Here is a 14,656-nt window from a genome sequence, read left to right on the forward strand (position 1 = left end):
CAAATACCTTCCAGTCTTCTTTAAATGTAGTCATACCTCGAGCTGCATTTGCTTCACGTTGCGTTTTTTCTGGTTATGAATGCGGCAAACCCGGAAGTGTTTACTTCCAGGTTCACCGCTTCGCACATGTGCAGGAGCGCTATATCGTGCCACGCGCATGTGCAGCGCTCTACTTACGGACTTTTCGGGGTGCGAACGACACCCTGGAATGGATCGCGTCTGTAAGTAGAGGTACCACTATATGTTCTTCTTGTTCTCTTATTCTATATGTTAGGTCTGCAAGCTGCACATATTCCATCAGCTTAAGTTGACATTCTTCTTTGGTTGGGACCTCGCTCGTTTTCCATTTTGGGGCTAACAAAACATGGGCCGCAGTGGTGGCATACAGAAATAACCTTTTTTGACACCTGGGAATTTCTGTCTGAATTATCCCCAACAAACAGGACTCTGGCTTTTTTGGAAGAGTGCTTTTAAACTTTTTAAAAATTCATTATAAATTATTTCCCAATACTCTTTTACCCTTGTACAGGTCCACCACATATGAAAGAACGTCCCCTCGACCTCATTGCATCTCCAGCACTTCTCTAATTCAGTCTTATACATCTTAGCAAGCCTACGTGGAGTCAGATAACAGCTGTAAATCATTTTAGATAATTCTCCCTCAGGGAATAACATGCTGTAAACTTCAGATTGCTCTTTCCGGAAAAAGTTCGTTTCTTGCTGCACCCAAGCCAATGGTTTCAAATTACCAGAAAGGTGATTCTTACTAGACATGAGGGAGAACTTCCTGGTGATAAGAGCTGGTCTCACCTTCATTGGAGGTTATTAAACTGAGGCTGGATTGCATTGGAGGTTATTAAACTGAGACTGCGATTCCTGCATGACATTGCAGGAGTTGGGTACCTTTCAACTCTTCAGTTCTGTGATTCCATGACAGGGGAGGTGGGATCAGGGACGAAGGAAGGGGGGTGGTGGCTCGCCCCAGGTGTCATCACTGAGGGGGGTGACATTTGGTGCGCCGCCCACCCGCCCACGACTCCCAAGTCTACCCCAAACCATTGGGGGAAGGAGCAGAGCTGTGCTGCCTTCCCCCCTTCATGCTTCATTTTGACAGCTCAGGGGAGGTTTGGGTGGGTGGCGTGCCGTTGCGCCCCCCACTCCCGGGGGGCTGTTTCCTTGGGGAGGAAAGCCTCCTCCGAGCTGTCAAAAGGAAGAGGGAAGGGAGGAAGGCTGCTGGCCAAGCGATGCAGCTCCCTCCCCACTGCCGCCCAGGAAGCAGCCCGCCATGGGTGGCTCGCTCCACCCCCTGGTCATCTTGCCCCCTGGGGCGCTTGCCCTGCCCCCATGTCCCCGCCCCTGGGTGCCAGAGCAGCTAGCTCCTCCTCTGGGTGGGATGCATGATTCTGCGGACAGCCACCCATAATAACCAGGGCAATGAGGACTCTGGAGGAACTGGGTGGGGTGTGCAGTGGAAAGGGTATTTAAGTAGGCAAGGAGAAGCAAACAGCAGGAGCCAGGAACCACAAAGAGCAGAGGAGAGCGCGATTTCTCCTCTGAGATTTCACCAGGACCCTGGAAATCTGGAAAAGAGAGAAAAGGTGAGATTGGAGCTGCTGCAGGGTGGTTGCAGGGTGGTTGAGACAATGGAGGAGTGGGGAAGATGGTTGTGCTGCTTTTTTTATATATTGCTCTTTGTTAGAAAATCTGGTAACAATTTGCCAGGTTTGTTTCCTTTTCCAAAGAAACACTGTCTTACAAACCTCAGCTTTTTTCTGTTTGAGCACAGTTTATGAGACCATATTGTTTTCTTAATACCTCTAATTTTCTATAATGTTTTTGTTGAGCAACCCCCACAGCTGCTCAGTTTGGACCAAAAGTTGCCTTCTCCCTTTGCTTATTTTAATGATGCCTTTTGAATTATTTGACCTCTCATTATTGCTTTTGAAGCCTCCCATACAGTAGTTTTTACCAGCTTTACAGAAAGATTAACATGGAAATGTTAGTTAAATATAAATTAAAAGGAAAAACAAAATGCAACCACGAAAACTGCAATTTTTACTGCAAGACCAGCACAGAGGGCTCTCTCTCTCTCTCTCTCTCTCTGTTAGTTGCCACTGAAGTCCCTCCAAAAACTTTGAAAATAAGCCCAAGAGTCCCAAATCCCAGCAGCAAGTGAAAATCCGTGTGGACATGTGACTCAGTTAAGAAACAAGCAGAGACAGACAGGAGGATAAGAGACTGCAGCCAACATGGTCTATTCAGGGGCAGAGGAAGGGGGTGCGGTGGGGGTGGATCGCCCCGGGTGTCTTCGCTGTCAGGGGGAGCTGCGCTGCTTTGACGGTGGCATTCCCCCCTTTCCCCTTCGTTTTGCCAGCTGGGGGAGGCTTAGGAGTTGCAGGCGGGCAGCGCACTAAATGTCCGCCATCGGTGGCTCATTCCACCCCTGTGAGCAGCTTGCTTCGCCCCCGGCTGCACGGCACATTCACTGCTCTGTGCACCTGAGCAGCTATCCCGCACCTGGGAGGGCACCAGTGTGGTGTAGTGGTTAAGAGTGGTAGACTCGTAATCTGGGGAACCGGGTTCGCGTCTCCGCTCCTCCACCTGCAGCTGCTGGGTGACCTTGGGCCAGTCACACTTCTCTGAAGTCTCTCAGCCCCACTCACCTCAGAGAGTGTTTGTTGTGGGGGAGGAAGGGAAAGGAGAATGTTAGCCGCTTTGAGACTCCTTCGGGTAGTGATAAAGCAGGATATCAAATCCAAACTCAGCACAAGATATTATGGGCTGTTCCGTGAATCCGCTGGATGAAATAGAAGAAGAACGTTGAGGAAAATTATCAGGGATGATTCACACCCTGGCTGGCACTTTCTTGATTTCCTGCCCTCGGGCATAAGATATAGAAGCATGATTAGTCGCACCAACAGGGTGAAGAACGGCTTCTATCCGTGGGCTGTTAGGCTGCTGAATGAAAAGATAACAGCAGGGCAACTGACTTTTGGGTTTGGTGGGTGTGCGTCAGTAAACAAGGGGAATTAAGACGAAGAGAGCTGAGTGGGAGGGTGCTCGAGTAATCTCACTGTATACAAGTTGTACAAGTGACAATAAAGTATTTCAATTTCAATTTCTTCTCTACTGCTGGGTCTATTCTGCTGCTGCCAACTTGCTGCATGAACATGGGATTGCTTCTCTCTGCCTCTCACTCCCGGCATGTCTACCTCTGTCTGAAAGTTAACTATGAAACACACACCCCTCCCAAGACACACAAAAGAATGTTTTCCAGTTTCCGACATTCTATATTTCTACATGAGTTGGATAGCTGGGGAGAGGGACTCTGTAAACAGAGGAAGAGAGCAGTAAGCAAAGGGCAAATTGTCCATATCTTTAGACGACTGAGATTAGGAAGGCCAACTCCCATCACTGCCCTTGGAGAAGACAAGGAAATGATTTTTAAGAGGTGACCTGAGCACCTGGCAAAGTGTGTTTGGAAACAGAAAGAAGAGGGTGATTGGTGTCAGGGTGTAGGTGTCTTTTGATGCAAGAATAAAGGTTCGGTTATTTGCTTTTTGCAAAGCAAGGGTGCAGCGGCAGTACACACCTACACACTCTGGCCAAAGAACAGCCCAGGATCCAAAAACCTCTTTGCTAATAGTTAACATTTTAAATTCCGGGTGTCAACCATAGCATCTCAGCTGGCTGCAAGCCAGAGGGCCTGGTTGAGAGCCCGGCTCTCACTGCGAATGAGCCCTGTGGTCATGTTGGGCCTAACCCTTGTCACCTCACAAGTAGACTAGTGGATGCTTGGTGAGACCAGAAGCCTTCTTGGAAAGGGTGGCTTCGATATGGATAGGGTTCAGAATGCAACATGGTGGCTAAGACATAACATAGCAGTGGGGGCTAGATTTCACCTCTGCCCTTGGTTACCCTCAAGTGATGGGAATCAAGTCTGTTTCGTTCTGAACAATTTGGTTCCTTCAGCTCCACAGCAAAGACTTTGGGGCAGGGAATGTGTGAGTTATGTTACTTTGGGGTGAGTGGGATGATGGCATTTGGGTCTCCCATATGCTCCAAATCATAGAGTGATAGAATTGCTGAGTTGGAAGGGGCCTGATCCTCTGCATTACTGGAATCACACCTGAATGTTCCGACTTGGGACAGTCCTGATTTTGTTAGTTTGTTTCTTTGATAACCAATAAATTCTTACCCGAGATATGCACCCAGGTTCTAACTGGTAACTCAGAGCAGGGCTTTTAGTGTGGCTGCCTCTGATCTGTGGAACAGCATTTCTGTCAAGATAGGACAGGCACCCAGAAAAAAATAGAAGACATCTTTCTGTTCCAACAAGTTTGTGCCTTGGCAGTCTGTTTGGCACTGGGTTTTTTTATTTTGTAAGTTGCAACTATTTGTATTAGAATATTTTTGAATTTTTTTTATTGCATTTTGTGTCGAAAGCAATAAAATCATAATGATAGGAAGAAGAGTACATTTATTTTTCTAATACATGTGTTTCTCTTTTAATTGTGACAGCAAGTTTGTTAAAAAGAAGATGGCGTCTTCCAGAACACAGGAAAGAAGTAAAATCAAACCACCTCAGAAATATCTCAAAGAAAGTATCCTTGTAGAAAGGGGTGAACCTTCTGTTTATGCATTAAAACTGAAAAAGGCGTCTGAAACGTCTCCAAAGTACCATCTAGGAAAAGAGAACTTGCAGATCGCCAACAAAGTGATCATGATGATGGGAGCGTCTGGATCAGGGAAAACCACTCTCATCAATGGGATGATCAACTACATCCTGGGCGTGCAATGGGGAGATGAATTCCGGTTCAAACTTATTGATGAAGTGACCGGCAGAAACCAAGCAGAAAGCCAGACATCCGAAGTGAGGGCTTACGTGGTGAACTATCAAGAGGGTCTCAAGATCCCTTGCTCTCTCACTTTTGTTGACACTCCAGGATTCGGAGACACGAGAGGAATAGAACAGGACAAAAAGTTAGTGGAGAAGATCCGTAAGTTTTTCTCCATCCCAGGAGGAATCGACCACATCGATTGTGTCTGCTTTGTGGTCAAGGCTTCCACAAACCGCTTAACAGCAGCCGAGAAATACGTCTTTGATTCCGTGCTCTCCATCTTTGGGAAAGATATCAAGGAGAACATCCAGTTCCTGATCACCTTTGCAGATTCACAGACTCCCCTGGTCCTTGAGGCCATTAAGACGGCCAACGTTCCATGCGCCAAAGATGGCAAGGGGAACCCTGTGCATTTCAAATTCAACAATTCCGCCCTGTTTGCCAACAATGTTGTGGGGGACGGGGAGAGCCCTAACTTTGACGAAATGTTTTGGAAAATGGGTATAATCAGCATGAAGACCTATTTTGACTCGTTAAGCAAACTGAACACGAGGAGTTTGTCTTTGACGAAGGAAGTTCTCAGGGAACGGAAAGAGTTGGAGACGGTTGTGCAGGGCCTGTTGCCCCAGATCAAAACCGGGCTGGTCAAACTGGAAGAACTGAAGGAAACGGAACAAGTCCTTGACCAGCACAAAGCTGACATGGCGGCCAACAGAGATTTTGAGTATGAGATCCCAGTCACCGTCAAAGTGAAGCAAGATCTCTCTGGAGCTCATCAATATGCAACCAACTGCAAGAACTGCAAGGTCACCTGCCACTATCCTTGCTGGGGTACATGGGACCAGCTGAACCGCCTTTGCTCCGCTATCAGTTTCTTCTCAGGAAAATGCAACGTTTGTCCCAGCAAGTGCTCAGCCAGCGACCACCACAACCAGAATTACCAATTTAAGGACGAAATAAGGAAAGAGAAGAAGACATATGCGGAGCTGAAGAAAAAGTATGAGCACGCCTACCATGGGGTTATGACAGCGGAGGAGCTGATTTGGCACCTCAGCCAGGAGTACATCAAAGTAAGAGAAAATTTGTTCGAAAACATCGAGAGAGCGTCTCAAAGCCTGCGGCGCCTGGAGGAAATTGCCCTGAAGCCCAACCCACTCTCCACCCCAGAATACATCGACATGCTCATTGCGTCTGAAGAGGAGGAATGCAAGCTTGGATATCAGAAAAGGATCCAGTTGCTCAAGGACGTGAAGAAAGAAGCAGAGATCATACAGAAGATTGCAAATAAGGAGGCTCTGCTGCCAGAGGAGGAGGAGATGATGAGCGAACGGGGGGACAAAGGAAAATTCCGCTTGATATACAGATATTGGAAGAGAAGGGCGGTGAATATTCTCCCTAAATGAAGGGGCAACACAACAACTCCTGTTTAGCCTTAGATCTCTGTATAAGCGCCCCCCCATATCCTTTTTGCAAAGTTTAGGGACTCTGAGGCTGGATCTACACTGACCTGTTCAATATTATTAGAACAATATCAGATATATTGTTCTAAAACATCACAGGGCAGACTTGGAAAAATAAAGTGTTTCTTACCTCCATCAAAGTGCTGTCTCCCTACTGCTACTCCTCCTCTCTGTAGGCGGAGAAGAGATGCAGAATCTCCTCCTTGCCCCTCCAGATTGCACATTTAATTAGGGGTTAAACCCCACCCCCACTCAGCTGTGCCCCTGAACTGATCTGGGGCTGGATCTGGGGTGCTTGACCCCTGGCCTGACTGATCCAGGGGAGATCAGGGTGACTCTGCACAGCCCTAATGGTTAAATAGCTCTAGGATAATTCACTATATATCTGGAAAAGCTTTTAACTAGTTGGAATCAGTGGAAGTTTTTTTTTGGGGGGACGACAATAAAAGTAGAATTACATAATAATTAAATAATATTACTTTTGCATGTCATAATTATGCTCTGCCCCCACAGCTGGAGGCATCAGTTCTTCTGAATAGCAGGTGCTGGAAGCTGCAGGAGGGGAAAGCACTGGTCTTGCATTCGAGTCCTGCCAGGGGGCTAAACCTTCGGGAGAACAGGATGCTGAGCTAGATGGGCGGTGCGCATGCACGCTCTCTCTCTGTGCAATGACAATATTTTATTGAAAGAATTTCAGCTATAAAAAAAGAAAGTGATACAGAGAAAAGGGGGGGAAGGGGGGATAACAAAGATGTGTAAGAAAAAAGAACAATATACAAAAATGCAATGCAATATACTCTCAAACATTATTATATAAATTGATACAGGGTCGTTATTATAATACACATGTAGATGTTAATAGCCATAAACTCATTTCAGATGTTGTCATGTTTATCTTAACAATGTCTAGCAGTGAAAAATGGATTGCAGAGATGGAATATAACATCAAATGGACTTGTGTGTGTAAAGTAAAAATAAAAAGGGGGGGAGGACGAGCAGCTCTATTCTACAAAAGGTTTATGATGGAAACTTAAGAGCGGACTCTTCCCTAGTCTTTATCATCCTCGGACTAAACTGAATTTAATTTAATTGGAAGTGTAACTCTTTATCTTTGGCTGAATGGAGGGATAAGAGGAAGCTGTGAGCTTACCAAAAAAGGTTCATTACTGAGTTATTTTAAGTTCGACAGCTTGCTCTACTCCCCGGGCTGAGAGAAAAATGGCGAAAACAGGATATTTTTAGGGACACTATGATTTTTGCAGCTGCTGCTAATGTTGCAAAACACTGAAGCTCCGGACAGAGCAGTGGAGAACTTCTGAAACAGCAGCGGGACACTAGCTCTGCCCAAGGCATGATGGAGAACAGCAACTGACAAAAGATAGACATAATATATTACAAGGACAGGAAGAAACATCATGGACAGAATAACAAAAAGGACAAAGAGAGAGTTTAAATGCTTCACCTGCAGGACTATAAATCACTGAATGTGTTAATGAGAAGGAAGTCGTTAAAATTACAGTTGGGGTATAAGGGTTTGTTTTTCTGACTGGAGTGTGGTGGAAATCTATAAGATTTTGCAAAGCAGAAATAAAGTAAATCATCAAACTGTTAATTCTAGCTCGTGAGGGGGGGGCACCTAAATTGTACAATTTGGCTTTTGAATGATTCATATTATTAATGGTACAGTATTATAATTTGGCACTGTTATAAAGAGGCTTTTATTGGAATATTGTAACTGAAAACTAATACAAATGATTTCCCAAACCATGTCTTCGTCTGTAAGCAGCCCGTTCTTAAGGGGCGAGTGTTGTCATAATGTCAAGGCATTTCTTACAGGGTCCCGGGTCTGGATTCTTCCCCTTCGTCCCTCTCTCTCTCTCCGGCCAGGCGTCTCTTTGCTCTGTGCGCCCCCTGGAGGCGGGGGGGGCTCTGCTCCCAGAGCATCTTCCTGGCCTCCCCCCCCCCCACGAAGAATAATTCTGGGGGTGCAGCAGCAGGGCAGCAGCAGCCCCCCTTCCCCCTGCTGAGTCTCTCAGGCAGACCTGGGGGGGGGGGGGCTGAGGAGGACCAGACCGGCTTGCAACTCACATCCCGGGCCAAGCGCAGCCCAAGCAGCACCGCCAGCCTCTTTTGGGGTTTTAGAAAAACATGAAACTGGGCGGGAGCCGCTGTGGCAGGAGCCTACATCGAAGCAGATTTACAGCAAGGGAGACGAGGGTGGCCATGGGGGGTTACCTTGGCTCTCCCCCAAAAGAGAGGCTCCAGGATCCCAAGGAAAGGCTGGGATGGAGAAGAGGCGAAGGTCTGCGCAGTGGCAGGAGGTGTCTTGGGCTCAGAGATGGCTCCATCAAGAAACCCCCCGGGGGAAAACCCCCCAGCTCAGCGAGTGGGGGGGGGGAGGAGGGGGTGGCTTCCCGACCAGGAGATTCCCCCCTCCCGAAAATGATCTCTTCCCCCCGCCAAGCGGATTTTCCTGCTTCTGCAGCCGCTTTCTATCCCAGGAAAAATAAAGGAGAAAGTGTCCCATGCAAGGAATGAAACGCACACGCGATCCTTTGGGTGGGGGAGACTCAAGGGAGGGGCACATGTGGAAGGCCCCCCCCTAAGAGAAATGACCATGCCTGCCTGCATGGGAGAGTAGGACTTACTTCTGAGTAAGCATGCCTCGGGTGGGGCTGCATAGCAGTGCTTCCAAAAGTGATGGGATCAGTGTGCGGATCTTACAAAATTAATGCCGTGCTCTTATAAACGCACAGGGATAAGTGCATTCACACATACAAGGGTTCACAAACCCCTGCGTGTAACTGCAGGTGATGCAATAGGGACCCTTTTGCTGGGAGTTTCCTGAAGGGATCTGCTTCACTTGGAATGCCAAGAAAGAAAAGTGTGTGTAGATTCTGAACATGGCTGCCGACGTTGCCCTTTTTTAAGGGAAATTCCCTTATTCCGAATAGGATTCCTCGCAAGAAAAGGGAAAAGTTGAGAGTTCTGATTCTGAAAGCGGAGGAATTCTGGAGGAAGAATTAGAAGGAGCTGGGAGATCCTGCACAGGTGGAATCTCCTGAAGAAGAGCAAGTCAGAATTATTGGGGCTGGACTTGTGGTGTTTTCTTTGCGAAAAGAAAGACTCGGGTTTCTAAAATATGGCTTATAAATTTCTAACCTGGAATGTGATGGACTAAATTTGAAATCCGAAAGGCATAAGATAACACGTGTATTAAGAAAGCAGGAATGAGATTTAATAAGCTTGCAGGAGACCCACGAAAAAGGACCCATGGAAAATGGTTAATCAGTAAAGCTTGAGGCCAATAATTTATACCTTCAGATAAATCGAAAAAGAGAGGTTCTTTATGCCTGCCCCAAAGCGGATATTTAAGGACTGTGAGGGAAGAATTCTTGGTTTTGAAGTGACATTGCCAGGAACGAATAAAAGTCCTGGTGTTAGGATTATACGCAGCAAATGAAAAGAAGTCGGACTTTTAAATGCTGGGAGGGATGCAGGCAGTGGCGAAGGGGTTGTTTATACAGCCTTTCTAGAGAGAGAGAAGCTTGAAAAGCGAGAGATAGGAAGAGAAATGAGGGCGAATTAGAAGAAATCCCCCGAGAAACGAGGCAGCCCAGGGATACTGCAGCCTGGCCTGCCAGGAACCGGCCTCCTTGGCGCCTAAAACGGAGGCGAGGCTCAGATTTCGAAAGGCGGGCAGTTGGGAAAAGGCGGGAAAAGTCGTTTCCCTCAGAGCCGCTGAGGGGAGGAAGGAGCGGGGGGGAGGGGCTCCTCCTCTCTTGCCCCTCAGAGACACAACGGGGACCCTCTTGTGGGGGGCGCAGAAAGGAGGGCTCTCAGACAAAGGGGCGGCAGGGGGGTCTCTCTGCCCCCCTCACCACCCCATTGCGTTCCTCTCATGGTGGAAGGCGTTGGAGAAAAGAAGCGATCAAGCCTGCCTTCAAACACTGAGGTTCTGTTTCAACCTCTGCTTGCAAAAGGTTTCAACCGACACCCAAAAGAAGGGGGTCCCTTCGGGGAATGGTTGATCTTGACAACCTGAGTTGTTTCATGTCTCACAACCTGAGTTGAGATGAGATGAGACAAAGCAGATGTTGGACACGACAAGTGGGAATCCTCCCTCAGAGGCGCCTTTCCTTGCTGGTGTTACAACTAAAGGAAGAACGTGTCGGAAGTCGGTGGTTTGCCTTGAAAAAGGGACAGATTTACAATTGAGGTGACTCAAGATAACAAGGAGAAATAGCAGGTGGTAGCTGAAGAATGAGTGCACATGCTCAAACACTTCATGAATATTATAGAACACACCTCTGTGGGAGAAATGGCTAATTTGAATGATCAAGTAATGTATGTAACAGGTGGGAGAACATATTAAGGAGCAAAAATGAAGAAGGCCTTGCGGGAAGCCTGTAAAGTGCAATTTCTTAACTAATAGGAACTGGAGGAGGGATATTCGGACGGTCTTAGGTTAAAAATTATCTGTGATGTGAACTGGAATGCGCACTCCCTCTTTCCAGCATGAGCTGGGGGTGTGTCTTTGCCCGTGCAGTGCTGTGACTCCTTCTTTCACAGAGACATCTGAATCCCTCTGGGAAAGAGCCCCTGGACAGTTTTTGTCTAACAGCCCCCCCCCCCCCCATGAAAGCCCCACAGGCAGGCATGGAAGCGCAGGAAGGTGGGGAGAGGGATGGGGAAGGTGGGGGTGCATGTTGATAAGGGAGGCAGCCCCTCACCATGGGATTCTCCCTCCTGACTCCCAACGCTAGTTCAAAGCAAGAGGGACATCTGCCATTCTTTCCCTGTGTTTCCGGCCAGAAAACCAGTTTATACTGGGCTCCCAGAACCATCTGACCCCATTTCCCACCCCAGAGCGGGGCTGGACCAATCAGAAGCCTCTGCATTGGACAGCTGGCCAATCCGCTTTCTTCGCCCACTTTCCTGAGGGAGTTTTCCTCCTGAGTCTTGGCTGCTCCCCCTCCCAGCTTCTTCTCCATTTCCCCTTCATTCTCTTCCTGTTCCTCTTTCCCCCATTGTTTGGGGGTCAGCTGGGTTCACCCCCCCCCCCCCATGGCCAGGAGGAGCCCACAGAGGCGGCAGGGCCAGGAGATGGCATTTCCCGCCATTTTCTGAAATAGGCAGGAACACCATATTGTATCTTCTGGAGGCCCCAGCCGCTCCCAGAGATGTCATGGCTCCCCTGTGGGCCACATGGGTCCCACGCTCTTGGGGTTTCTCCTCCTGGCTGAAGGAGGGTGGCACCTTTGGGTGCCAGCACTCACGGGGTCTCCTCAGCCGCCTTCCTGCCATGATGGCTTTGCCTCCGCAGGGCGGCCTCTTTCCTCGCCATGTTTGCCCAACAGAGGAGGCCTCTCCATTGGAAGAGGCCAGGCAAGCGGCCTCAAAAGAGGAAGCCATTTTGGAGAAGAAACAAGCTCGGCTGTTGTCTGCTGAGGGTCTCCTGCCTTTCTTCCAAGGCTTCCTGGGGGCTGCTGTTATGTACTGAATTGAATAGGATCCAAACTGCAGCAGTCTGATTGGTCCTAGAACAATAGGATCCAAAAGGCAGCAGTCTGATTGGTCCTAGAACAATAGGATTCAGAATGCAGCAGTCTGATTGGTCTTAGAACAATGCAGCAGTATGATTGGTTGGCAGGAACCACCCAATCATGCTCCAGATAGAAGTGAATCCACAACCTGATTGGCTTACAGTAGAATTCCAGAATTAGCCAATCATGTGCAGCCCATTGTGTAAATAATGTATATAAGCAGACCCCTCAGACATTCATCCATTCCTCCTCACCACGATGAGCTGAATAAAGAGCATTAAATCACTTTGCGACTCTGAGTATATTTCACTGGCGACGAAGGTGGGATCCCGCTGAGCTGACTGCCACACACAGCACCGCAGCACCGCCACCTGCCGCACCGCTGCCTCGCACCGTGTATCCAGGCTTCAGCTCCGGGACACAAGGAACTCAGAATGGCAACCGACAGCAGCTTCTCGCCGTTCAACCCAGCATCTGGAGACTGGGAAGCGTACGCCTCCCGTTTCACCTTCCTCCTAGAAGCCAAAGGGGTCACCGATGCAGAAGACGCCAAGAAGAGGGCAATATTCTTCAGTGTCTGCGGAGAGGAGACGTTTGAAATCGCCCGGGCTCTCCTTGCACCTGAAGACGTCGCTACTGTTCCATACAAAACAATAATGGAACAGCTGAAGGGGCACTGCAATGGCCAGAGGAAGAGACAGCCCCCCCCCAGCCTGAATCCCCTGCAGGGCCCTGGGCAGCAACCAGAGCCTGCATCACTTTCCTTTCCCAAGGCCTTGGAGGAACCTTGGGGTGCGGAAGGAGGAACCCCAAATGGAGATCAGGCTCCTGACAAATGGGGAAAGGAACTTTATATGGCCTCTGTGAAAGAAAACTCTGGGTTGAGAGACTACTCAGCAGCCCAGCTCGTTGGGGTACAAGTCCCCCACTGGTCCATGTGGTCAGTAAAAGAAGGAAATTCCAGCCAAGTAATTTGGAGCAAAACAGCAGTCAGTAGACTTAGAACCTTTATTGTTGCGCAACAGGTTCAAATAGCAGTATGAACTCTGAGCATGGGGCGACATTAACTCTTAAAACTTTCCCACCATATCCCAGAATATCCCCCCACCCTTCCCCACCGGTGGGTGGGGTTTGCAGCACCGAGCGGGGCTCGCCTGGGCGGGTGCCACCTACCTGCTTGATCCGGCCTTTGACCTGCCCTTGGCCAGCGAGGACAATGGACGGCCGGCCGGGGGTGGGCCTAAGGCCAAAAGAAAAGAGGATGACTCCGTTGCTCAAGCCTCTTTTGCTGTTGTTCTTCCAGGATCAGGATCAATATCAGGAGTGTGTCCAGGCGGCTGGATTGAGGTAAGTAGCCAGCCTTCTTGGCTTTGCCTGGAGGGGGGGAGGGGGAGAGATTTGGCCCCTCCGCCAGGCTAGGCCGCATTTTTGGCGTGCTCGGTTGGGCACGTTGCGGCCTTTCCGGCTTTTTTTCCGCAGCGTGGGAGGGAGCTTGACTGCTCTGCCACTGGCTGCTGGCCTGAGCCCCAGCGGGGCTTCTAGTGCAGCCTGCTCGCCTTTTGCGGCGGTGGGGGAGGCATCGCTTAATGCTGGCCCGGGGCCCCTGCTGACCCGGGAGGACATCGCGGGCCCAGCTAGGCTGCAAACACGGCCTGATTGCCTTTTGCGCCGGGAGGGGGGGGATCATCAATACATTGCACAGAATCATCAATACATCTTTTTTTTAAATAATATTTATTATTTTTCCAAAAACACTAAAAGAAAAAAGAAAAGAAAAAACAAGGAAAACAATACAACACATCAAATTAACAAAACAAGATTAAGACAATAAAATAAATCAACCAATTTCGTTATCCCATCTTTCATTCACTTATTTCCACGACCTCCTCACACCTCCCTTTTTGTATTCCACTTCTGTTAGTTATTTCAGCAATTCCTTTCCATCCTCCTCTGTTTTCAATCCTATAATTATCTTAACTCATTCTAACCTTATTTTTTTCTTTTAATACTCTATTAACCTATCTATACTTAATTCCTTATAATATTTCTACTAAAGCCGTATTACTTCATTCTAACATCATTCTAACATTCATTAATTTTGCAATATTTCTCTAAATAGTCTTTTAATTTCTTCCAATCTTCTTCCACCGACTCTTCTCCCTGGTCTCTGATTCTGCCAGTCATTTCCGCCAATTCCATATAGTCTATCAACTTCATCTGCCATTCTTCCCGGGTGGGTAAATCTTGTGTCTTCCAATACTTCGCGATGAGTATTCTTGCTGCTGTTGTAGCATACATAAAAAAAGTTCTATCCTTCTTTGACACCAATTGGCCGACCATCAATACATCATTGCTACATCGCTAAAATGTCAGAAAGGGGAGGGTTACACAAGATTAGCATAGGCAAATGTGTCAGGACAACACCCAAGTATAAGATTAGCATAGGCAAACATGTCTTAAGTACCCACCACCCAAAAGTACAACAGAACCACCTTTGCATGTCTGGAGCCTGAGCCAAGTCCGGTGATGAGATCTGGCTTCCCTTGGAGAACAATGTGCCCAGCAATTGTCACCTCTGGGCATTTCCTGGGTTAGGAGGTGTGTATACATGTCTTGACACTTGGAGAGGTGGCAGGGGAAAGAGTCCTTTTTCCAAGGGCAATGGAATGGAGGAAACTGGCAAAGGAGGTAATTTATATTTTTAAAGCTAAGTATCTTCCCTGAGCTGTCAAGTTGAAAGGATAAATTCAGGCAGAATATTTGTAACATTTAACAATTTTAATGGTGTGCCCCCCCCCCCGGTCATTTC

At 48.1% G+C, this 14,656-nt stretch overlaps 1 protein-coding gene across 1 annotated transcript; it reads left to right on the top strand.

Annotated features, from left to right (window-relative positions):
• Positions 1 to 1,454: 1,454 nt before the first annotated feature.
• LOC114607295 (uncharacterized) lies at positions 1,455 to 6,441 on the top strand. The gene is made up of 2 exons (XM_028750379.2): positions 1,455 to 1,598; positions 4,522 to 6,441. Exon 2 carries the CDS (start codon positions 4,541 to 4,543, stop codon positions 6,242 to 6,244), a length of 1,704 nt encoding a protein of 567 aa, XP_028606212.2. The 5' UTR covers positions 1,455 to 1,598; positions 4,522 to 4,540; the 3' UTR covers positions 6,245 to 6,441.
• Positions 6,442 to 14,656: the final 8,215 nt, after the last annotated feature.

The sequence above is a fragment of the Podarcis muralis genome, chromosome 12 (genome assembly GCF_964188315.1).
Source record: "Podarcis muralis chromosome 12, rPodMur119.hap1.1, whole genome shotgun sequence".
Taxonomy (NCBI): Eukaryota; Metazoa; Chordata; class Lepidosauria; order Squamata; family Lacertidae; genus Podarcis; species Podarcis muralis.

Excerpts from the sequence above, each read along its gene's own strand:
- LOC114607295 (XM_028750379.2), top strand. The coding sequence starts at position 4,541 with ATGGCGTCTTCCAGAACACAGGAAAGAAGTAAAATCAAACCACCTCAG.